Raw genomic sequence first — 24036 nt, forward strand, 5'->3', positions numbered from 1 at the left:
CATTTGACACTGACCCATATTTAAGTGCCTGGGTTCCATGCCCAGTTCTGGCTCCACATTTCAGCTTCCTACCAGAATAGGCCCACAGAGGCAGCTGCTGTTGTCTCAGCGGTGTGGGAGAGCTGGAATGAATTCCCTGTTGCCAGCTTTACTCTGTCCCAGTATTGGCCATTGCAGGCATTTAGGAAATGAACCAGCAGATGCAAACTGTCTCTCTCTGTCTCTCATGTGTTTACCTCTTCTACAAATACTAAAAAGTGGTCGATAATATTTTCAGAACTGTTGCTTTGATTTTATTATGGCCTGTCACAAATTATGTAGCTTTCACGAATTGCTAACAGGGTCATCTGATTCTTTTTTTTTTTTTTAAGTTTTATGTATTTTTAATTGGAAAGGAAGATTTATAGAGAGAAGGAAAGACAAAGATACAGTTTTAAGATTTTTTTTTTATTGGAAAGGCAGATCTATATAGAGGAAAAACAGAGGAAAATCAGATAGATAGAAGAAGTTTAAATCCTTGTTATGCCAGTCAGTAGCTGTCTGATCATTTACAAGAAACTCTTTAACTTAGTATGAGTAGTGTTTACCCCAAATGATTTTGGATGATTAGGGACTTATGTCAGTGCTTTACACAAATCAGTACTAATAGAAGTTGACTGTGATTAGCACCTAGAGTTTTACAATGACAAGGACATGTTTGTGAGGCATCTACCATAAGCTGAGCTTCTGTTTCTCTTTTCTTATAACTGAAAAAAGAAAAGAAACCAAGTATATAACAACTCACAGTATGGAATCAACCTGCATACCACCCTATCTGTACATGGTGGGAAAAAACCAACTTGTTTTGTTAGTTTTAAGATGTATTTGAAAAGCAGAGAAAAAAAGAGATCTCTTGTCCATTGGTTCACCCTCCAAATGGTCATTATAGGTAGTTCTGGATCAGGTCAGAGAAAGGAGCCAAATCTCTTCTGGGAGTGACAGGGGCCCAGGTGTTAAGTCCATCCTTTGCTGTTTTCACAGGTGCATTGTCAGGAAGCTTGATCAGAAGCGTAGCAACTGGGTTTCAACTGGCCTTCCAGTATAGGACACAGACTTCCCAAGTGGTGGCTTACTCACTATGCCACAATACGGCTCTTGTGCTCTCATTTTAACAAGATAAACTCCTTACTTAAAAAATTACATTTGAATTTTACGTTTTTCATATTTTCAGTGGAAATGTGAAGAAAGTCTGAACTAAATATTACGGTAGATGAGCTGCTTCTAGAGTGTTTGATTTCTCATCCAGGCCAGTGCCTATGATTTTTACTGATATCCTAGAATGCCTTTCTGAAAACCGTGCTTTCTGTTTAGCAGAAAGTCTTACAAGATTTTTAACAACAACCTAATGAACTTCTTTGGTGTGTTGCTCAGGAGGGTATTGATGAGTCTTTCATTAAAGAAGCTGTTTTAGCCCGATTAGAGGATGATAACGTGGACGTTATTTCTTCAGCTATAAGTGCTTTTGAGGTGAGTGAATTAGTTCTTTGTTGAATGTATATTTGGCGAATAAAGACTTTCTTACCTTTCTGAAAACATAAGATTCTGTGTTCTAGCTAGGCAGCAATATATTTGAAACTATTCTTCCTGTTGGAGTTCTGTTCTCTTGAGTTCATAGGAATAATTAAATGTTTGTGTTCCTTTGAATATATTTGGGACCATGGAAAATTGTCTCATGGATGCCACTTTTTTGTGAGAATTTCTGTATAATTCATTATTTTCTAAAGTATCTTAAAAGCACCATACATGAAGAAAGTATTCACACATGGCTATTTTTCTCTCTAGATTTTCAAACAACACTTTAGTTCAGAAGTGACTGTTACAAATCTTCTGAGACTCTTTCAAAGAGCAGAGCTCCCAAAAAATAGGGAATGGTATGTATTCATTTCTCCACATACTGACGCTTGAATAAGGTCCTTGTGTCAAGGTCACATTGGCTTTTTCCTCACTCTATTTTATTTTTGCTATTTATATGTCATCATTTTACTTCTTGGTCATACTTTTGAATCAACCATAATGTAAACTTTCTTGCATTGCCAAATAATGTTTGTGTTTGCTCATTATTCTTTATTCATTATTCTTTGGAAGTTTTTCTTTATAAAACGGAAGTATGGAATGCATGGTAAAATACCAAATTTGAGAAATAGGCTGGAAAGTGTTTTCTAATTTTCAGCTTTATGTAATTATATATAATTATAGCTGAGTACAATGCAGAAATACTAAAAAAAAAATCAGTTAAGAAGCAGTGGTATCTTCAGAGGTAGCTGATGAGCTCTGGTTATGTATTTTTTTATGTCTAAGATTTATACCAGTAAAAGTAACTTGCTTATAGGATGAGAACATGTCTTTTTTCTGTCACATACGTAGATTGGTGTATGGATTGGCCTTTCTTGGCATGGATCTTAGCAGACTAGAGTTTCTACTGAATATCTCTAATTATTTTTTAACCAGCTATGCTTCCATTTCTTTTAGGTCTAAGATACTTGAGAAAGCAGCTGATATACTAATTAAAGAAGAGGTATTAAGTGAGAGTGGTCAGTTGTCAAATCAGGTGGTTGTGCACTTGCTGCCTTTTATGATCATCACTAATGATAATATGGAATCTGCTGAGATGAAAATTGCTAACTATTTATCAAAGTCAGGAATTTGTTCATTACACCCTTTGTTAAGAGGCTGGAAAGAAGGTAAGAAAAATTGAGGCTTTTTTTTTAGTTGGTTTTTTTAAAAAAAAATAAACAGGCAAAACTTTTTAAAAAAATAAATACAGTTAAAATTTAGCAGCATTCATTATTTGAAATTATGTTTATTATATGCCAGCAATATTTTTAAACATTTTTGATAATATAAAAGATATATGATGGACTCACACATTAATTCAGAATTGTATAAAAAGGAAAAGTGAAAAACAAATCTCTGTAGAGAAATAGAATAAGTTTGATCTAAATTCTTGTTTCCCATGATTCTGTGTGTGTTGGTGACAAAGGGGCTCTCCATATTCATAACCTTTTTCAGCTGTTGAAAATGTGATCAAAAACACAAAGTCAGGAAAATTAATTGGTATAGCAAATCAGAAGATGATTCGGTTGTTGGCTGACAATATAACTTCAGGAGATCCTTCTTCAGCACTAAGGATGGTAGGTGTACTGGCCAACCAATCCCGACCCCAACGCCACCACTGCCACCACTCCCCTCCTGTCCCACCACCAGGTTCCTTCTTAGACTCCTTCTAGATTCTCAGCTATTGCTTTACTATCTCTATTCCTATCTTTACATTCTTGACTACTTTCATTTTTTTGCTCTGAATAAGTACAGTGTTGTATAATAATGTCTGCCAGGTACTTGAAATCTCTTAATTTTATATCCTTTTTGTGATGTGATTCTGTATTAGATGAGGAAGATTGTGTGCTTTTTTGCCTTTCTTCCACTCATTGTCATTGTTTTAAAAAGCAAATCATTATTTAGAAGAAGAAAAGTTTACTTTTGCCTTGGTAAGTGGACCTTTGTAAAGGTATTAGAATGTGCAACATAAATCCATTTATCAGTAGTTAGATGCAGCTATGTGCAGTAGAATCTGTTTGTGTAATTACTTAGAAATAAGTGCTTGCTGCTTGTTAAAAAAAATTTCCCATTATACAATTCCATAGGGCTTGCTGCCTTTTTGAAGGTTTTGTATTTTCCTGAAAAACATGATACCTGAGATGGGCCTGAGATAGACAAAGTTGCTTTGTGAAAATCAAGAACTGGTGGTGATGTAATGTGCTTCTTTTTCCAGGTGGAGGATTTAATAAGTGTTGGTGAGAAGGAGGCCTCTACCCTGAAACAGAAAGTGGCATTTCATGTGATTATGTCTGTGCTTGTCTCTTGCTGTTCATCTTTAAAAGGAACTCGCTTCCCACTTGCCTTAAGAGTCTTCAGTTGGTTGCAGAAAAAAATAAAGAAATTTGAAAGTGTCATCACTGCCGTGGTGAGTGTTGAAAACTGAGTCATAAGAGCCTGTCCTGTCGTTCCATCACAGCAGAGAACTGGACCTCTGGCAGAGATCTCTCATGTAAAGAAACCAGCTGAATGACTTGTGAGGCAGCCTTGAGTAGCACTAGGGGAATGAATTATGTAGGCTTTTATTTTTGCAGATTTCATTGAATTTCAGAAACGTGGTGTTTCATATCTGAAGGTTGTTTCTCCTCTTTTTGTCTTCATTGAGTAAAGCAATTTTTTAATTACTTTTAGTGATGGAAAAATTCACTTGCTATATCAGTGCTTAAATAAAACAGTACTTCATCCTATTATTTCTGAAGGATAGAGCTATAATATAACATTAGAGTTGAATCTCTGTAGCCCAGTGTTGTTTTGGATGGTATTAATAAAGAGCATGATCAACTGGTTATGTTTTTACCATATATTGAGATAACACGCTTATTTGCATTAAAATCTCCATATACATTAGTGTTTCATTTTCCCTCACAGGTTTCAGGGGCCTTCTCGTTACAGAGCTTGCTAAATGAAATTCATGTTTTTCACATTTACATGAACTTTAGATTTTATAACCACTGTTTGTTAAAATCTTGCCATCTCCTTCCTCACTAAAGACATTATCTTGCAAGTCTGACTCTGGTGTATTCTCCTTCCAGCTCATTACTCTGTATAGCCTGTGCAGTCTCTTTTGTTATTTTCCTAGGCCCTTTTAGCATTTACAGTGTGATTTTTTTTTTTTCAAAACCTTTGTGTTTGTTACTTTTAAAAAAATTATTTGCATAAGAAACATTTACATGTTCAGATTTTTTCATGTACTTTCAGATGAGCAGTGAAAATGTGAAAACATAACATCCACATTAAAATTCAAGTGGAACTTGACTCTTCTTTCTGTTTGGAAACCTGCCTTTTTAGTCCTAGCCTCTTCTTGATGGGCAAAATTTACTTCAATAGAATTTTTTTGGGAGGGGGGATAGTGTTTTGAGATAAAGCCGACAAAATGAAGCAATGTTTATTTTACTTGCCTTTTCTTATGAAAGCAGTTACATCTCTAAAGGAATCTGATAAAAGCTATTAATCTTATTTTACTCAAAATTCTTTTATAGAGTAGATTTCACAATTTTTATGTACCAAAAATGAATTTTATCTTTTAATTCCATTTACGGACAAAATTCTGTGTATTATGCAAAGAGCTTGTACACTTGTTGCAGTCCACTGATATAATTGATATTTGGAACCTTTTAAGTCTTTGCTACCTTTTGTTTCCTTTATCATTTCAGGAAATCCCCTCTGAATGGCAGCATGAACTGATGATAGACAGAGGGATACCAGTGGAGCTGTGGGCACATTATGTAGAACAGCTCCATGGGGCCCAGAGGGTTGCGGTGGAAGATTCCATTTTACTTGTATTTTCCCTGAAAAATTTTATTTATGCACTAAAGGCTCCTAAATCCTTTCCTAAAGGTAAGACACACCCTGTGCCTCTTTTAACCATGATACTATGCGAAACAGATTCTTGGCTGTTCAGTTGTCCTCTGCGTTGAATACAAAGTTCCCAGTCATGTGTTCACATAGGTTTGTGTGGCATTTCTTTCTCTCCATGTCTCTACAGATGATACATGGTGGAACCCTGAACAAATGGAAGAAGACAGCAGAAACTATCTGCGCTTGCTTATTGGGCTCTTTGAGATGATACTTTGGGGTTCTTATGCTTCCCATTTCAAAGTTCTGATGAAACTTTTGAAAAAGGTACTTGACTGTTTTTGGTGCCAAACATACACTTCCATTTAAGAAGGTATTGTAGGTTATGCTAGTTATGATTGTTTATAGTGGGAAGAAAAATAGACTTAAGCATTAGACAGTATTTGATGATAAACACTAGCTCTGGAGTGCAGTACTGTAATCGTAACACCAATCAGTAGGTTGAGCAGAGCATACCACATAGGCCATTACTGTATTTAAGAATCACAGAATTCCAGTGTAATTGATTAGTACCATTTACAAATGAGAAAGCTGATATTGACAGAGGTTATTTAGCATTTGCAAAGTTAGGAGATCTTACCCTGGGCACAAGTGACTTCCATGTTTCCAGTTCTTGTTCTTGTCTGACTTGCTCTCTCCACACCAATAGTTGACATTATGCTTCCATCTTGTCAGTGTTTTCTTACTGATGGTTACTAGATCCTACTCTCATCTTCGTCTTCTACTTCGTGTCATCATTTTTCAGTGTTTTCAGGCACACAGTGAACTTACTGAGTGTCATGCTTCAATGACATCTTTCCCAGTAGCTTAAAATATCAAATATAGAGCTCAGTGCAGAGGGTAGTGGCTAAATCCTTGCCTTTCACAAGCCAGGATCCCATATGGGTGCCGGTTCTTCATTTCCCATCCAGTTCCCTGCTTGTAGCCTGGGAAAGCAGTTGGGGATGGCCCAAAGCATTGGGACACTACACCCTTGTGGGAGACCCAGATGAAGCTCCTACCTTTGGATTGGCTCGGCTGCAGCTGTTGCAACCATGTCGGGAGTAAACCAGTGGAAGGAAGATCTTTTTCTGTGTCTCCTTCTCGCTGTAAAAGTCTGCCTTTTGTGTGTGTGTGTGTGTGTGTGTGTGTGTGTGTGTGTGTGTGTGTGTGTGTGTATGTGTACGTGTGTACAAATCTTTTGAAAAAAATTAAGTGTGGAATAATTTCAGGTGATAAGACAAAACCATTTAGATGTGTTTTATAATTGAATCCTAGAAAAAAAGACAACCTATACTTGGGTAAGAATTAAACTTTACTTTTTTTTTTAATTAGGTACATCTGGATGATATTTCTCAATTATTCAAGTTCTTTTCGGTTTTATGGACTTACAGTTCTAGCCTTTCAAATCCACTTAACTGCAGTGTGAAAGCAGTACTGCACACTCAAACTCTTTATATAGCCTGTGCAGTGCTGTCGTCTCAGAAGATAGAGTGTAAGCACCAGCTGGCATCCATGTCTTCTCCAGGTATTGAAAGTAGCATTGCTTCATATGACTAACTGATAATGCTCTCCCTATAAGTGCTTTATACGGTTTGGAAAACTACATAACTTCAGCAGGTATATACGGGACCTAGTGTAACAGATCCATTGGCTAGTCCTCCCCCTTAAGTGTCAGGATCCTGTATGGACACTGGTTCATTTTGTAGCTGCCCCACTTCCCATCCCACTCCCTGCTTATGGCCTGGGAAAGCAGTGGAGGATGGCCCAAAGCCTTGGGACTCTGTACCCACATGAGAGACTCAGAAGAGGCTCCTGGCTCCTGCCTTTAGATTGACTCACTCTGCCTTTGTGGCCACCTTGGGGGTAAACTAGCAGACAGAAAATCTTTCTGTCTCTCCTTCTCTCTATATATCTGCCTTTCCAGTAAAGATAAATAAATCTTAAAAAAAATAAAGTATATGGAAGATCTTTGTTACTATACCTTTCAAATATACATATGTGTGTGTATTTGAATATATGTGTATATATTGTGTGTTTTTTGAAAGGCAGAGCTGTTAGTTTACTCACATGGCTACCTCAGCTTGGCAGAGGGCAGGAGTCATAGCTCCATCTTAGTGCATGGGTACATGTGGACTTCAGCTGTCTCCCACTGCTTTCCTAGGCACGTTAGCGTGAACTATGCAAGGCTCGAACTGGTGCCCAAATGGGATGCTGGCACTACAGGCAGCACAATTAACCTGCCACACAAATCCAGCCCAATTTTTTTTTTAAAATATGATGTATGTGTATAGTTTCTCTGAGTATTGCTTTTTGCTTTATAATGTCTCTATATAAATTTGTTTTGAAGGGCCAATGTTGTGATGCACCAGGTTAAATTTTGACTTACTATGCTGATACAGTGTCAGAGTACCTGTTTAAGTCCTGGCTGCTCTGCTTCTGATCTAGCTTCCTGTTAATGCATCTGGCAAGGTGGCACATGATGATCTGAGTTCTTGGACCACTGCCACTCAAAAGGATGAACCAGGTGAATTTCTCAGAGTTGACTTCAGCTTGGTTTAACCAGCTGTTGCCACCATTTGAGAAATGGACCAGCAAATACTCTGTCTTTTATTGGCTGTTGTTTCTTCTTCTTTTAAAGATCTTTATTTATTTTTATGGGAAAGACAGATATACAGAGAGGAGGAGAGACAGAGAGGATGATCTTCCTTACGATGGTTCACTCCCCAAGAGATTGCAATGGCTGGAGCTGAACCAATCCAGAGCTAGGAGCCAGGAACTTCTGGATCTCCCACGCGGGTGCAGGTTCCCAAGGCTTTGGACTTTCCTCTGCTGCTTTCCCAGGCCACAGGCAGGGAGCTGGATAGGAAATGGGGCCGCCAGTTAGAACTGGCGCCCATATGGGATCCCAGCGGGTTCAAGGCAAGGACTATCCACTGCGCCACCGCGCTGGGCCCGCTTCTTTTAGTTCAATAAATAAATCAGTGTTTGAAAATTTCATTTAGAGTGAGGAATAGTTTTTCTGAGCAACAGAAAAGGTTAAAATAAAATGATTGGAAACTTTACTAGCAAAGTATTAGGGTTGGATTTATTTTTTATGTTTTTTTTTTCTTTGTAAGTTTTGTTTATTTTTATTAGAAAGGCAGAGTTACACAAAGAAAGAGCTTCCATCTGCTGGTTTATTCCCCAAATGCCCGCAATGGCCAGAGCTGAGCCAATCCAGAGACAGGAGCCAGGAGCCTCTTGGTATTTCACCGAGATCCCAAAGCTTTGGGCTGTCCTTGACTGCTTTCCCAGGCTGCAGGCAGGGAGCTGGATGGGAAGTGGAGCAGCCAAGACACAAATCAATAACCATATGGGAGCCTAGCACTTGGAAATGGGAGGCTTATCCAGTTGAGTCAATGTGCTTGGCTCCAGCAAAGTAGAAGTTTTAAAACTACATAAAATATCATGGTGTTCTTTATAAGTACAAGGGAAATTTTGATTTAGATATGTCTATAAGTGAAAAATACTTCCTGGATACACTGAGATGTGAGAGTATTTGTTGAACAGACACTCTTGTGTATATGTTCAAAAGAATATAACTGGAAGCAAAGCATTTTTGTAGACTAGTAAACAAATAATTAAATAATATCTGGTGAGAGTTTGTGCTGAAAGAGAAACTTTTGCTCCTACCTTTGGTACTACTAAAATTTTTGTCCTGTTATTTTAAAAACTACTGCTTATTGTTTTCTTCCATTCTGTCTTAGTGGTGACATCTCTACTCACTAATCTGGGGAGCCCCATAAAAGAAGTGCGTAGGGCTGCTGTCCACTGTCTCCAGGCTTTCAGTGGAGTGATATCCCCGTTTCAACTTGTGATAGATCATTTGGTTCCTAAAGCAGAGGAGATCACCTCAGATGCCGCCTATGTAGTGCAGGTAAACTCATTAATTAGCAAAGATAACTGAGTGTGTGCATGTCTATGCATACATCTCCATTCTTGACATGGTACTTGGCAGGGGGATTTTGGCAGACTTAAGTCATTGAAAGTATAAGCTAAAATGTTATCTGCTTGTCTTTCTCCTCTTGTTTCTTAAAGATAGCAAGACATTTCAGTTTCAGTAACTTTTCACTGGGCCAAGGTTTGGTTTTTCATAGTAAGCTAAAAACCTGTAATGCCTTTACTTGGGAAAGAATCTTCCATCATTAGTCATTTAGCTTTTGTACTCTACCCTTTTTTGTTTAACTTTGTTTTTGGTCTTCTAGGATTTAGCTACTTTTTTTGAAAAATTACGAAAAGAAAAGAAAGTGAAATCTCAACAGAAATTGTCTGAAACTTTGAAGAATCTACTGCATTGTGTATGTAGTTGTCCATCTTATATTACAAAAGATTTGATGAAAATATTTGAAGATGTCAACAGTGAGGTATGTATAAATTGAATGGATTGTACGCTCCATCTGTTGTTGCTAAAGAATGGCTATAACTGCATGCGCAAGGCATTTGTGAGGGTTTCACTTATGCTCCCAGAAGTGATCTTCCTGCTGTTTTGAGAGACAAGAGTTGTGGTAGAGAAAAAGTTACAAATACAGAAGGCGCATGTTGGTTATTTTTTGTTCACTTTTAAGGTTATCCCTACCTCATTGACTTGGTTTTAAATGGATTTTAAAATCTCACAGGGATTAACTACCAATAAAGGTCTGTGATTTGTGTGTTTTTTGAATGAAAATTTTATTCAGGGAAATAATTAGGATATAAGAGTTTAAAAAATAGTTTGTTTTTTGAATAATATGTTTGTGCATTTTCCATAGCTTTCCAATGTTCTGAAGGATGCCTATGATTTAAAAAAAAAAAAAAGCAAAAAGAGACTATAAAATTTTTTGTTTTAGTTGTGTTTGGTATTTGCTCATCAACAGAAAAAAGTTTATCCTAGTATTCCCAAAAAATGCACATTCATTTGACCTGACCACAGAACTAAAATGGGTAAAATGAAGCAAAAACATTTGATTGTTTCTGCTGGTATCAGCAAATAGACCATACTTAGCAGTTCTCTGAGTTGCCCCTGATATATTTTGATTAGGAGTTGTTAGACTTTCTGTGGTAAGGACAAGTGGTTCTTCCATTTCCATTGGTTTGGAGTCAGTAATAACAGTAATTAAAATACCAGGGCCTGGGTGATGGTATGGAGAGATTTTATTTCTATTGAACATTTAGACATTTTTCTTGTTATTATTCCTTAAATAATGCAGTATAATAGCTGCTTTTAAAAAATATTGGGGTGACCTTTAGACCAGAGAAGGTCTCCCCAACAAGCTGTTGAACTTATCTGGACAATAAGATGCTGGACTCTATGCTTGGTATATACTTGCAATGAAAGAATCTCAACTGAACTTGAACTGTGGTTATGCAACAAGGTGGGGGAATCCACCATGGGGGGATGGTTTGGGGAGGGGTGGGGGAAATCCCAGTATCTGTAAAACTGTGTCACATAGTGCAATGTAATTAGTAATTAAAAAAGAATAGCAGTGGAAAAAAAATATTGGGGTGGAGACAGATTTACAGAGAAGGAGAGACAAAGACAGACCCTCTGTCTACTGGTTCACTCCCCAAATGGCCTCAGCAACCAGAACTGAGCTGATCTGAAACCAGGCACCAGGAACTTCCTCTAGGTCTCTCAGGAGGGTGCAGGATCCCAAGGCTTTGGGACATCTTCCACTGATTTCTCTGGCTTTAAGCAGGGAGCTGGATGGGAATTGGGACAGCTAAAACATGTACTCATATGGGATGCTGGCGCTCATTTGGAATGCTGGTGCTTGCAGGGGAGGATTGGCCATTGAGCCATTACACTGGTCTCTTTATATAGTAGTTACATTGCATAGGTTAAAAGAAATCTAGAGATGACTTAAAGTACACAGAATGATGTGTGTAGGTTGTATGCCAGTGTTATGGCCATTTTATATAGGGACTTAAGCATCTGCAGATTTTGATATTTTTAGAATAGGCTCTAGAACTGTTCCCCTGACTATTTTCACAGGCAGAGTAACAGAGAGGGAGTGGGTGAGAGAGATCTTCCATCTGCTGATTATCTTCCATAATGACTGGGGCTGGTCTAGACTAAAGGCTCTGGCCTAGGTAATTGGGCCAACTTCCATTGCTTTCCCAGCCATGTTAGCAGGGATCTGAAGCTTGCTGCAGTAAAGGATGCTGGTGTAATAAGCAGTGTTTTGATTTGCTGTGATGTAATGCTGTTTTCCCACCCTCACCCCAGTATATTTTCACTTCATCCCATATAGTCTCTGTTATAACTGCCAATGTGTCAAAAAGGCAGCCACAGACAAGATGTAAATAAATGAGCATGACCGTGCTTCGGGTAAACAAAACTTAGAAACACATGTGGTCCAGAGAACTTGGCCTACCAGCCATGATTTGCCGGCCTGTGGTTTAGTTGTTAAAAACTTTGTGCACATAATTTGAATTAATATTGATTTTAGTTAAACTAAGTTGAAACAACGTTTTAGGGAAGTGCAGAACACATAAGGGAGGGCTACAAAATATTTTGTGCTCTACAATTTTAGTTTGTATGTTCTGGGCCATAGAGGATTAGAGTGCCTTCTGGGGGGCTGTCAGCTGTCCTCTCCTCTGAAAGGTCATCATTGGACTTTTTTTCCTCCAGGCTCAGTTCCCAGTCTTGCAGTTGGGAACTTATATTTAGATGTCATTTCAAATAATCCAAAACATAATGGTGTAGGTTAACTATTTGCTGATAAGTTTTCCTATCTTTAGATGGTGCTTTCTCAACTGTTGCCTATGATTGAACAACTACTAGAAAAGATCCAAAAGGAGCCTACATCTGTTTTGAAAGACGAACTCATTGTTTTGCATCTTACCCTGGGAAAATATAATGAAGATTCAGTTTCCCTTCTACATAGGGACCCAAAGAGTCTAGATGTATTTCTAAAAGCTGTGCACACAACCAAGGAGCTTTACACAGGAATGCCGACTGTTCAGATCACAGCCCTTGAAAAGGTTAGTAACTTCTTATAGACATGTGAAAGCATGTACAAATATGTAATGTTTTATTTAAACTAGACAAAGTTGCTGGGGGTTATAGATAAAATGGACAAGTTGCAAAGGAATGTGACACACTTAACCCACTGAACATGGTACATTGAGAAAATTTTAATTTTAACTAAAAAATGGGAAACAATTTTGTACTGAGTGAATGATACAAAACTCATTTTTGGCATTCAGATCTGTTCATGAAGCTAAGTTGCCTTTTTTCTATCCTGTAGATCACAAAACCATTTTTTGCAGCTATATCAGATGAGAAGGTTCAGCAGAAGCTTTTGCAAATGTTGTTTGATTTACTGGTGAACTGTAAAAACTCACTTTGTGCTCAGACTGTTACCAGTATTTTTAAAGGGGTAAGTTAGAAATTTCCTGTAATTTTTTGTTAGTGGCTTAATCTCTTCCAAATGACACCATGGTTAATTATTCTGAATTTCACAAAAGACTTAAGAGTGCAAATGTATCAAAAGAAGCCTGGAAAAGTAAATCATAGCAAATAATGCATGAAAATTATGTCTTCAACATTACTTTTATTATTTCTAGTTTTTATCAGATAGGGCATGTTGTGTTTTGTGTGTTTGTTAGATGGAATTACTTATGACTTGATGTTGATTGACTATTCTACCTAACTTAAACACGTATTTAATAGCATATATTGTTTACAGTCTGTGCATTGGTTTGACATGTACAACGGTGCTTTTATAAAGTTGGTATGGGGTGGCCTAGTAGTTAAGACATAGTTAGGGGCCCGGCGCAATGGTGCAGTGGTTAAGGTCCTCACCTTGCACGCCCCAGAATCCCATATGGGCACCGGTTCTAATCCCGGCAGCCCCGCTTCCCATCCAGCTCCCTGCTTGTGGCCCGGGAAAGCTTTGGGACCCTGCACCCGTGTGGGAGACCCGAAAGAGGCTCCTGACTTCGGACTGGCATGGCATCTGCCGTTGCGCTCACTTGGGGAATGAACCAGGAGGTGGGAAGATCTTCCTCTCTGTCTCTCTTCTCTGTATATCCGCCTTTCCAATAAAAATAAAATAAATCTTTAAAAAAAAAAAAAAAAGAAATGGTTAGGACACTTAGTGCTGATTGACTTGAGTTCTCACCCAGGGAAGTGGGCATTTAGCCTCGCAGTTAAGATGTCTGCATCCCACATCAGAGTCCTTGGGCTCAGTATCCAGGTCTGGCCCCTTGTTGCTGCTTTTTAACAGAACAGTCCCTGCAAGGCACTGTTGATATGTCAAGTAATTGGGTTCCTGCTGCCCACTTGGAGATCTGGATTGAGTTTCCTGCTCCTGCTTTGGCCCCTGGCCCACCCTGACAGTGGCAATTGGAGGTGAACCAGCAGATGGGAGCATGTCATGGAAAGCTGTCATGCTTTCTCTCTGATTCTCTGAAATGGTTTCATTTTATTTTTTTCAAGACTTTTATTTTAAAAGGCAGATTTGCAAAAAGAAGGAGAGACAGAAAGATTTTTCATCTTCTGGTTCACTCCCCAAATGACCACAATGGCCAGAGCTCAGAGCCAAGAACTTCTTTTAGTTCTCCTATACATTGGGGCAGGGCCCCAAGGTTTTGGACCATCTCCCACTGCCTTCCAAGGCCAGAAGCAGAGAGCTGTATGGGAAGTGGAGCATCTGGGACACAAACTGGTACTCAAATCTGGCACCAAGATGGGATGCCAGTGCCACAGAGCAGAGGATTGTGTTACTGAGCCACTACAACATGTCCTGCAGCACATTTTTTGTGGGGGATGGGAGATGGGGATTGGTGCAAAAGGGATTTTCTGGAGCATTTACAAGGTTACTGAAAGGAAAGTGTTAGCTGAAATTCATCTTCTGTCTCAGTCGACAACAACCAGAGAGCATATTTCTAGACATGCCATATCAAAGATAAAATGGAACTGTGGTTTTCATTATTTTGACAAAATGCACTCTTACAGTAAATATTTTCTTGTACCTGTGACTTTAAATATATACAATTAAGTAAGTAAGTAATGATGTAGGTAGTTTTTTAGATTGCACAAGGTAAAACAGATCAAGAGCCAAAGTAATTTAAATATTTTGCTCTTTGTTTGTTGTATTTATTTATTAATCTTCCCTACAGCTGTTGATTATTGAAAATTTCCACAGAGAAGCATAACGAATTGCCAGTGGTATTTGACTTTGGGGGGGTTAGCAGGACCAAGAGTGAGATACAATTAAAAAAGCAGAGATGAATATTTTCATCCTATTGCTTTTATTCACTTACTGCTCTAGTTTTATCCCAGTAAGATATGTCTTTAACTATTCTTCCAGATTTCTATTAATGCTGAACAAGTTAGGAGAGAACTGGAGCCACCAGATAAAGCTAAACCCTTGGGCACAGTCCAGCAAACAAGAAGACAAAAAATGCAGCAGAAGTAAGAGCTTTCAGAGCATTGACAGCACACTGTTGTTCCCCAGGCTGAAATCCTTGTGAATGTTTGCAAGTGTAATAGTTTTTACCTGGCAGTTAGAATGTTTGCTTTTTCAACTTTTTCTAATTTGTTTCTCAGAAAAGCACAGGATCTAGAATCCGTTCAAGAAGTTGAAGATTCTTATTGGCAAAGAGTAACCCTCATCCTGGAGCTGTTACAGCATAAGAAGAAACTCAAAGGTCCTCATGTACTGATACCAACTCTTTTTAACTTACTATCGAGGTAATGACACTGGGCTTTAATCTATGCAAAACTAGGGTTCTAATTCTTACCTATCTTATTTATTTAGCATTCTCCTTTTGACAGTCTCATTTGGATAATCTGTAACATAAGACAAATTATGGCTTTATTGCTAGCAGAAAGAGTAAGTACACATTGCCAGTGTCCCAAAGTGACCTTCTTTAATGGCGTGCAACAAATAACAGCTAACTTTCCAGCTACCTTCATGCCCAGGACATTTGTATGTGGAAATACAAGTTGTGATAGGATATGCTGTTGAGTTGTGGGGTGTACTTTCATGTGAAAAGGTGATTCTCAAAATTGCCTTGCATCATGTTTGTGGGCTTAATGTTTCATGGTAGTGTTTTATGTGTGCCCTATTTGAGTTTTGGCTAGTGATCATTAATATGACAATGAATTTTATAACTTGCTTTCCTATCATTTCTCCATGGGACATCCTAAAGGTGTTTAGAACCTTTGCCACAGGAGCAGGGAAATATGGAATACACCAAACAATTAATTCTTGGTTGTCTGCTCAACATCTGCCAAAAACTTTCTCCAGATGGAGGCAAAATACCTAAAGGTATGTGCTTGCTGGAAGGAAAGGGTAAGAAACCTACCTGTTTTGGTTGTGACTATGCCTGCTACTTGGATTTTTTGAAATTTCTCTCCACTCTAGATGTTGTAGATGAGGAGAAGTTTAATGTGGAACTAATAGTTCAGTGCATCCGTCTTTCGGAGATGCCTCAAACCCATCATCATGCCCTTTTACTTTTGGGTACAATTGCTGGAATATTTCCGGTAAGTGTTAATGGTTTTAAGCTTAAACTCATTGAAACTTATTGATAGCCAAGTGTTGAAGAATTTCCAAGTGCTGCTGGGATGGCCCTACCTCTTAATTGCTGAAACCAGGGGCCAAGCTTTGGTTCCCCTTTTTGTGAAATGGAAATAATAGTAATCTTTGCAGGATTGCTGATCATGTTCCATAGGTAAAATATATCATTTAGAGTTTTTTTTTTTTTTTTTGCAAGAATTTTCGTATTAAGAATTTAGTTGAGATTTTAGCCTAGCATTTTCTGTGAGCTGTAAGGGATTTTAATATGCTGAAATTATGTGCAAGGTTTACTTTTGTGGGTGCATTTTTTTTGTTTTGCTTTGTTTCTTGAAAGAGAATATGTATGTAACTCTCAAAGGTGGTAATAATCCAGGGGAAAAAAAACTAAAAATCATTGATTTTTTTTCCCTTTGTTTTTACTTAAGATTATGTTCTCTTAAAATTCACCCATTGGGAATAAGCCAATGGTTTTACTATATTCACAAATTGTGTAGTGATTACCACTATCTATATCCAGATCCTTTTTAAATCACCCCTTAAAATAAATTCGTACCTATAGCAGTTACACATATTGTGTCTGGAAACCAGCAATTTACTTTTGTTTGTTAATTTGCATATTTTGGGCATGTAATACAAATGGAGTCATTCCATATGTGGTCTTTTCTAAATGCCTTAAACTTACTAGTGTTTTTGAAATCCATCTCTGTTGAACCATTGTAATGTTTTTATTTTTTAGGTAATATGAATTTATAAGTAGCTATGAAACCCACCTACAGGGTTTTGTGTGAGCACAATTTTAGTTTTGGGAAGCTTAGAAATAGAATTGCTGGGACATGTGGTAAATCTCTGTTCAACATTCTTAGGAACTGGCAGACTTTTTCCAAATGAATGCAGCATTTTTTGTCCCTACCAACATTAGGAGGATTGCAATTTCTGTATTCTTGTCAATACTCGATGCTGGTTTGTTTGTTTTTGTGGACATGCTGTTGATTATAAAGCAGTATCTAGATTTTGTCATTCATTTGTGACTAATAATGAACATCTTTTTATATGCTCACATTTCTCAGATGCCTTGACAATTTACATATTTTCTTGGAGCAAAGTCTTGCCCCATTTTGAAATCAGGTGTTTCTTTTACTAGTTATAGTGAATCATTGATGTTCAGATGTTTTTGAAATATATTGATAGTTGTATTTTCTTTCAGGATAAAGTTCTACATAATATCATGTCTATTTTTACATTTATGGGAGCAAATGTCATGCGCCTAGATGATACTTATAGTTTTCAAGTTATTAGCAAGACAGTGAAAATGGTTATTCCAGCACTTATCCAGGTAAGCTGTTTTTATTCTGTCTTTAGTATTTTGTTTCTCATCTTTAAAATTTTGCATACAGGTGACGTTAAACATTTAGGAAATGTACATTTGCTTATTTATGCCTTTTAAATTTTAGAATGATAAAGCTAAGAGGCAATGATTTTTTTTTTCTAGAATATGCAATGCATGTTGCAGCTGATTCAGCTCTGAAAATGTGACTATAAAGATGTCTTGATATTCTGATGGTGAAGTCACATCTGTCTGGGGAAATTGCATCAGTTTGATGATATCCCTATTGACAGCAAGGATAGGAACTTTTAGCATTTCTGTGGCAAATTTGTTAGCATATATTTCAACATTTTCCAAGCATTCTCCTTGAACAGACTACTCTGGTGGAAGTGAGATGTTGTCTCTGTAAGTAAGAAATGAACAGTTGGAAAATAAGCCTCAAAGATGAAGGATCTTGGTTGTTGCTAGAATATTCTGTGTAGCCCCACTGGTGTGCTCTTGACCATGCCAGGGATGACTGTACTCAGTACCTTTGATCTCTGTATCTAGCACCTTCACAAGTAGAGGACTTCGTTTTCTAACAGATGATTAGCTCAGGTTGAAGTAGAGAAAATGAGTTCATTTTTTGAGGGTTATAAGTATTCATTCCTTAATTCATTCTCACATTTACTCAGCAACTAAATTTTTTTAGAGCAACTATGTTTCTATGCCAATACCAGACCAGAGTTGTTTGAATTTCTACAGAGAGCAGTAGAAAGTCATTGGTAACTGTCCTCTGCTTACCTAGATAACACCTTTCTCTTAAAAGCATAACACAAGCTCCATGTGATTTCTGTGGCCTCCCATGGTCCCATCTGGCTTTTGCTGCCTCCTGTCGTCTTTTCGCATGCACATCTTGTTTCATATAGTTTATAAATCTCCTTTTGTATTTCTGTCAGATAATGTCTAGAATATGATAGATATTAAATATTTATGCATAGAACTTTGTCAGCATTTGCTAGATAAGTTTCTGGGGGTGCATCTGAAGGCCTCGTCCATTTAAAGCTTGTTGTCTAGAGCCTGGTGCAGTAGCCTAGCAGCTAAAGTCCTCACCTTGAACGTGCCGGGATCCCTTATGGGCACTGGTTCTAATCCCATCTAGCTCCCTGGTTGTGGTCTGGGAAAGCAGTTGAGGACGGCCCAAGGCCTTGGGGCTCTGTACCCATGTGAGAAACCCAGAGGAGGCTCCTGGCTTCAAGATCAGCTTAGTTTTGCCTTTGCGGCCACTTAGGGAGTAAATCTGCAGACAGAAGGTCTTCCTTTCTGTCTCTTCTTCTTCTCTGTGCATTTGCCTTTCCAATAAAAATAAATAAATCTTAAAAAAAAAAAAGCTTATTTGTACCATTATTTGCTCTTACTCATTGTTCCTACTTGCTCTGTTTTGCAGTCTGATAGCGGAGACTCTGTGGAAGTCACAAGAAACGTGAAAGAAATTGTAGTAAAAATCATAAGTGTATTTGTGGATGCACTGCCACATGTTCCAGAGCACCGGCGCCTGCCCATCCTTGTTCAGCTTGTTGACACATTAAGCGCAGAAAAATTTCTCTGGGTTCTTCTCCTCTTGCTTTTTGAACAGTACGTCACCAAGACAGTATTGGTGGCTGCCTATGGCGAAAAGGTCAGAATATAGGATGGGGTGATAATGGTCATGTCTCACACAGACTTTGTGCTGTGTCCAGTTTGAACATAGGACCGGTGGTTCTTAATGTAAATTATTGAACATTGCCTGTCAGTGACCTTTCCAAAAAAAATTTGGGGCATTCTGTAAAGTTGTTTTCGGAACTTGCAGCTCTCAAAATATCTTCAGTAATAGTGAAAAATCTTCGAACAATTTGATTGACTTCTCTGGAAACACCTGGCACCACGCTGGTGGTTTTGTTTAAAACCCAATAGAGTAGGGCTTAAGTAATAGAACTGATCTCTTGACAGTGATTTTTCAAGGCATTTTTGTGGAGGAAGACAGGAGCATCTGTATCAGTAAGGCTGACCCAGGCAGTTGTCAGAGAGAGCCTCATTCAAACAGAAAAGGGCAGGACTGAAAATTCAAGAACTGCTTTGAAGTGACTTTCTGGACATGGATCTGGGAGTAGATCTAGACCTGCTCTAAGTGGTATAGTACATTCAGTTCTGCTAGAAATCATGATGCAAATTTTTCTAGCATTATACCTCATAATTAAAACATTGTTAATAGCCAATGGGGAAAATATATGATAGCATGCTAAAGAGTATTTTTTTAAACATACCTCTTACTTAGTACTGTTCATAGGTACAGTTCTGTTACCTTTTTTTCTTCCCTTCCTATAGGATGCTACTTTAGAGGCAGACACTGAATTTTGGATTTCAGTCTGCTGTGAATTTAGTGTTCAACATCAAATACAAAGCTTGATGAATATCCTTGAGTATTTAACAAAGCTGCCAGAGGATAAAGAGGGTAAGCCCAAGTCAAGTGTTATTTATTGTTCCATTAGCTAAAAAGCAGAAAAGGATGCAGTGTATCCTTAGAATCCATTTTATATTTGAGCCTATGGCTGTATGCTTTCTCAGGTAGTTATCAGGACTCCTTTCTTGTCATGCATTTCATTTTAAACTTGCATTCTGTGTGGTATCTTAGCTGGGGAATGTTACTACTGTCCAGATGAGTTATTTTCAAATAACAGTAAAATTTTAGGAATGTACTATCTCTATGCTTTCCATTAAAATTTTTTTGTGAAGACATTTGCAACAAAATGGTAAATAAATGTTAAAATTTTACAGAGTACTGAAGAAAATTCCACTGACTGCAACACCAGTGAGGCTAGCGTCAGAAAGGGTTGATAATGTTAAACATTCTTAGTTCTTCAGAATAGCAGAGTGTGGTAAAGAATACTGAGGATGCCTGGGGACTGTTTTCTGTGTGGCCGTCCATTGGCCATGTGACCCCTGAGTGCCCACAGAGTAGCCTGTCCTCCTGCAGTCTGCTCTCATTCGGCAGTGACAGACTAGGAAGGTGCCTAGACAGCTGTCCTGTGTGATGGGATCCCCAACCACTACACCCTAACCTCCTTTATTCAAATATAAGGAATTCTACAGAGCTGACGTTTTAAAAACTCATGTGCAGTCTTCAGCTTCCACTCGATTGTCTTTTTTGTCTTATACATCCTTGCCTCAGGGCAGTTAGATACTTTTTTTTTTGAAATACACATTTTTGGGGTAAATCGAAGAAATTAGGTATAATGGATTAACAACTTTCTGTCCGAAAATTGTGTCCCATTAATCACATTGTACCATACTGTTCATTCTGTCTTGCATGTATTAGTAAGGGGTCAGGTTGAAGATGAGTAAAGTTACTTATTCTGTTGTTTTTCAGAAACCGCTTCAAAAGTAGTAGCAAATAGGAAGGAATCACAAGAAGAAATGCTACAGATTTTTAATGTAGACACTCACACTAGCAAGCAACTGCGGCATTTTAAATTTTTGTCAGTGTCTTTCATGTCTCAGCTCCTGGCTTCCAGCAATTTTCTCAAAAAGGTGATGTGCCTATGATAAAAATGATTTTGTATTTTTAAAGGAACTGTGTTTTAAACTAGTAAAAAACAATTTGGCAAGTGTCTCATGCTTCCATGAGACATGCCTTTATAAAATGATATCTTCACCAGGAAAAATTGTTTGGCATGTTCTACTAAGGTTGCATATATGTTAGATTCAGTCATTCCAGCAGAGATGTATAACTTAACACCAAAAAAATTCATGAACGTGTCTATGTAGCATTCATTAACAACCTAAGTGCCTAGCAGGACAGTGGCTGAGTTGTGCTGAACGAACATAGGTGACCCTCCATGGCACACTTTCAAATACTACTGAAAGAAAAAAATTGAAGAGTGCACATTGTGATCCCAGTTATATGCAGTTCAAAACTAGATAAAACAAGTTTTTAGATTAGGATGTACAGTGTTTATCCCCAGGGAGGAGGTAAACAGTAGTAAGGGAGGCAACAGGGCCAGAGCCTCAAGGATGCTGTTAGTGAATAAATGAGTTTTTTGTCAACTATTTTTCTGAATCTTTGTAGTACTTTACAAATGTTATAAATCCAATGTAATTAAAATAAGTTTAGAGAAATTGAGTTACTGTAATGCAGTGAAGATGATTTAAAGTTGATTAAACTGTAATGTCAGAAGATAGAGAAGATTTGAGTGACTAATCTGAGTTTCATTAAACCTGTTTCACATGTTCTGCCAGCTGACATACTATTCTAATAATAACTTCTTTGAAATTAGGTAATTGGAAGTGGTGGTCCTCAGATTTTAAAAGGTCTTGAACAAAGGTATGTTTGTTTATTTTAACTTCTTTAATTTAAAACTGATAGTAAAAATTGAATAATACACGGAACTCTCTATATATTTTCTTTACAATCTTTAACATCTTTACACATTTGCTTTATTATTCTTTATATAAACATTTTCTTTGAGCCATTTGAATGTCATAAACATGCCTGTCCTACTTCTGAATATTTTAGCATACATCTCCTAAGAATAAGAGATGCTGTTACAAAACTGCATTATACTTGCCAAATTCAAGTGTTTTGTCATTGGTCATTAACCTACTCCACAATTCATATTCCACTTTCCCTGATTACCCCAACAGTATCCTTTATACCACTCTTCTGGGTCATTATCCTTTCCACAATAATATATTTAGCTTTCATATCTTTTTAGAATCTTGACCTGGCCCAGTTTATAAATTTTTTATTCTGTAAATTTGTAATATCTATATGCTATCATTACATATTGTCAAGTTCCAGTTCTGTAAGTAGGCTTCCCATTTCAGGCGTCAATGTGTCTGTTGTCTTTCTGTCTCCATGGGATGTCAGAGACTCAAGTTATATGTGCTTGTGTGCATTCCTCTTTGATCTAAATGCTGCACAAGAGTGAGCTGCTGACAGCTGCCATTAACTTAGCATGAAAATTCCCAGAATATGCCAAGCTGGGCAGCACAGTCAGCCCACTGTTGCTGATTCAGCACCTCATTGAGCCTGAGGGAAGACTGTCCTTCAGGAAATAGGCATATATTCCCTCCTTAGTGATTTTTTTAAAAATAGTAGTACTTGGTTTTCCACATAGGTTTTTAAATACTTCAGTACAAAATTATTTCATTGCTTTTCTTTCTGAAACATTGCAGCTTACGGTAGGTGTGAGTTCTTTAAATGCTTTTAGTTGGAGCCATCATTATGGCACAGCAGGTCAAACTATTGTGACATATAATTGATTGCCAGTTCAAATCTCAGCTGCTCTATTTTCTATCCAACCCCTGCTAATGTGCCTGGGAAGGCAGCAGAAGATGGCAACAGTGTCTGGGCCCTCCACCTATGTGGCAGTTGGAGATTCCATGTTCTCAACTTAGCATGGCTTAACCTATTTGTGGCCATTTGGAAAGTGAACCAGAGGATAGAGAATCTCTCCTTCTGTCTGTCTGTCTCTGTTTCTTTCCAAACAAAATTTCTTTGTTCTGTTTTGTTTTGATTTGTTATTTTTTAATACTGCTAAGTAAATTTTTAAAAATGCATTAATCACTATTTGTAAATGAGTTTCCTATGTTTTAGGTTGCTAGAAACAGTTCTTGGTTATATTAATGCTGTGGCACAGTCTCTGGAAAAAAATGCACACACAGTAACTGTGAAGTTTTGGAGAGCACTCCTTAGCAAAGCTTACGACATGTTAGATAAGGTAAGTTTTCATTTCTCCCTATTACCAGGTTTCCTTGCTCATGTTTATGTCAGGCTAAAATTATTTTATGAATAAACTTAGCAATGCCTTCTCTTAATACAGTGAAGCTTAGATTTTTTTTTCTTACTCTTGATGACTAGAAATGAAGTTGTCCAGGAAAAAACATCTCCCCTACCAACTCTGAGAGCATGCACACCAATAAATCTAAGGCTTTTCTATACAGTCACGTAATATATGATGTAATATCTTACTTTATTCAAAGTAGAATAAATTAAATTAGTTTGTAATGACTACTTGAAAGGTTGCAGTAAGAATTAAACAAGAGCATGTGTATGGGAAGGCAATTGGCCTAGCGGTGAAGCTGCAGAGTGTGACACTTGTATCCCGAGTGGAGTACCTGGGGAGTCAGTAGGTGATGGCGCAGATGTTGCATCCCTGCCACCCATCAGGAAACCTGGATTGAGTTTCTGGCTCCAGGCTGGAGTCTGGCCAAGCCTCAGCCTTTATGAGCATTTAGGGAGGGAATCAGTTGATGGCAGCTCTCTCCTCTGTGTTTATGTATGTGTCTGCCTGCATCTGAGACATACTCACTGTCCGTCTCTCAAAAAATAGTGAAGAAAATGTGTGTAAAAATGCCTGGCACCTGTAAGTCTGCATTGAATAGAAATCTGTCCTAATTAGAGTTGATGTTACTGGGTTTTTTATTTATTTATTTATTTTTTTTTGCATTAAATGTAAAACTTCTCTGTAGGTCAATGCTTTGCTGCCCATAGAAACATTCATTCTTGTGATTAGAGGTCTTCTAGACCATTCCCTGCCATCTGTTCGCCGGAAAGCACTGGATCTTTTGAATAACAAGCTGCAGCACAATGCATCTTGGAAGATGAAAACAGTGAGTGAAGACCATACAGAACCCTATATTAACCTTTTTTTTTTTTTAGTAAAGAGCTGCATT

The 24036-nt window shown here is 37.8% G+C and overlaps 1 protein-coding gene across 2 annotated transcripts in view; it reads left to right on the forward strand.

Moving 5' to 3' along the window:
- HEATR1 (HEAT repeat containing 1) overlaps window positions 1-24036 on the forward strand; it is a 44443-nt gene that overhangs the window by 13841 nt on the left and 6566 nt on the right. For both annotated transcript variants that reach the window (XM_040968207.1, XM_040968208.1), the window contains exons 13-35: window positions 1411-1506; window positions 1822-1910; window positions 2509-2720; window positions 3049-3170; window positions 3809-4000; window positions 5286-5469; window positions 5618-5754; window positions 6802-6994; window positions 9216-9385; window positions 9714-9872; window positions 12229-12471; window positions 12738-12869; window positions 14805-14908; window positions 15044-15187; window positions 15649-15767; window positions 15864-15985; window positions 17224-17352; window positions 18770-19000; window positions 19687-19813; window positions 20729-20889; window positions 21636-21682; window positions 22958-23081; window positions 23833-23973. In XM_040968207.1, the coding sequence (XP_040824141.1) occupies window positions 1411-1506; window positions 1822-1910; window positions 2509-2720; window positions 3049-3170; window positions 3809-4000; window positions 5286-5469; window positions 5618-5754; window positions 6802-6994; window positions 9216-9385; window positions 9714-9872; window positions 12229-12471; window positions 12738-12869; window positions 14805-14908; window positions 15044-15187; window positions 15649-15767; window positions 15864-15985; window positions 17224-17352; window positions 18770-19000; window positions 19687-19813; window positions 20729-20889; window positions 21636-21682; window positions 22958-23081; window positions 23833-23973 (3378 nt within the window). The remainder of the gene's footprint in view (window positions 1-1410; window positions 1507-1821; window positions 1911-2508; window positions 2721-3048; window positions 3171-3808; window positions 4001-5285; window positions 5470-5617; window positions 5755-6801; window positions 6995-9215; window positions 9386-9713; window positions 9873-12228; window positions 12472-12737; window positions 12870-14804; window positions 14909-15043; window positions 15188-15648; window positions 15768-15863; window positions 15986-17223; window positions 17353-18769; window positions 19001-19686; window positions 19814-20728; window positions 20890-21635; window positions 21683-22957; window positions 23082-23832; window positions 23974-24036) is intronic.

Source organism: Ochotona curzoniae, unplaced genomic scaffold, assembly GCF_017591425.1.
Source record: "Ochotona curzoniae isolate NIBS_2020 unplaced genomic scaffold, NIBS_Ocur_1.0 scaffold_4683, whole genome shotgun sequence".
NCBI lineage: Eukaryota > Metazoa > Chordata > Mammalia > Lagomorpha > Ochotonidae > Ochotona > Ochotona curzoniae.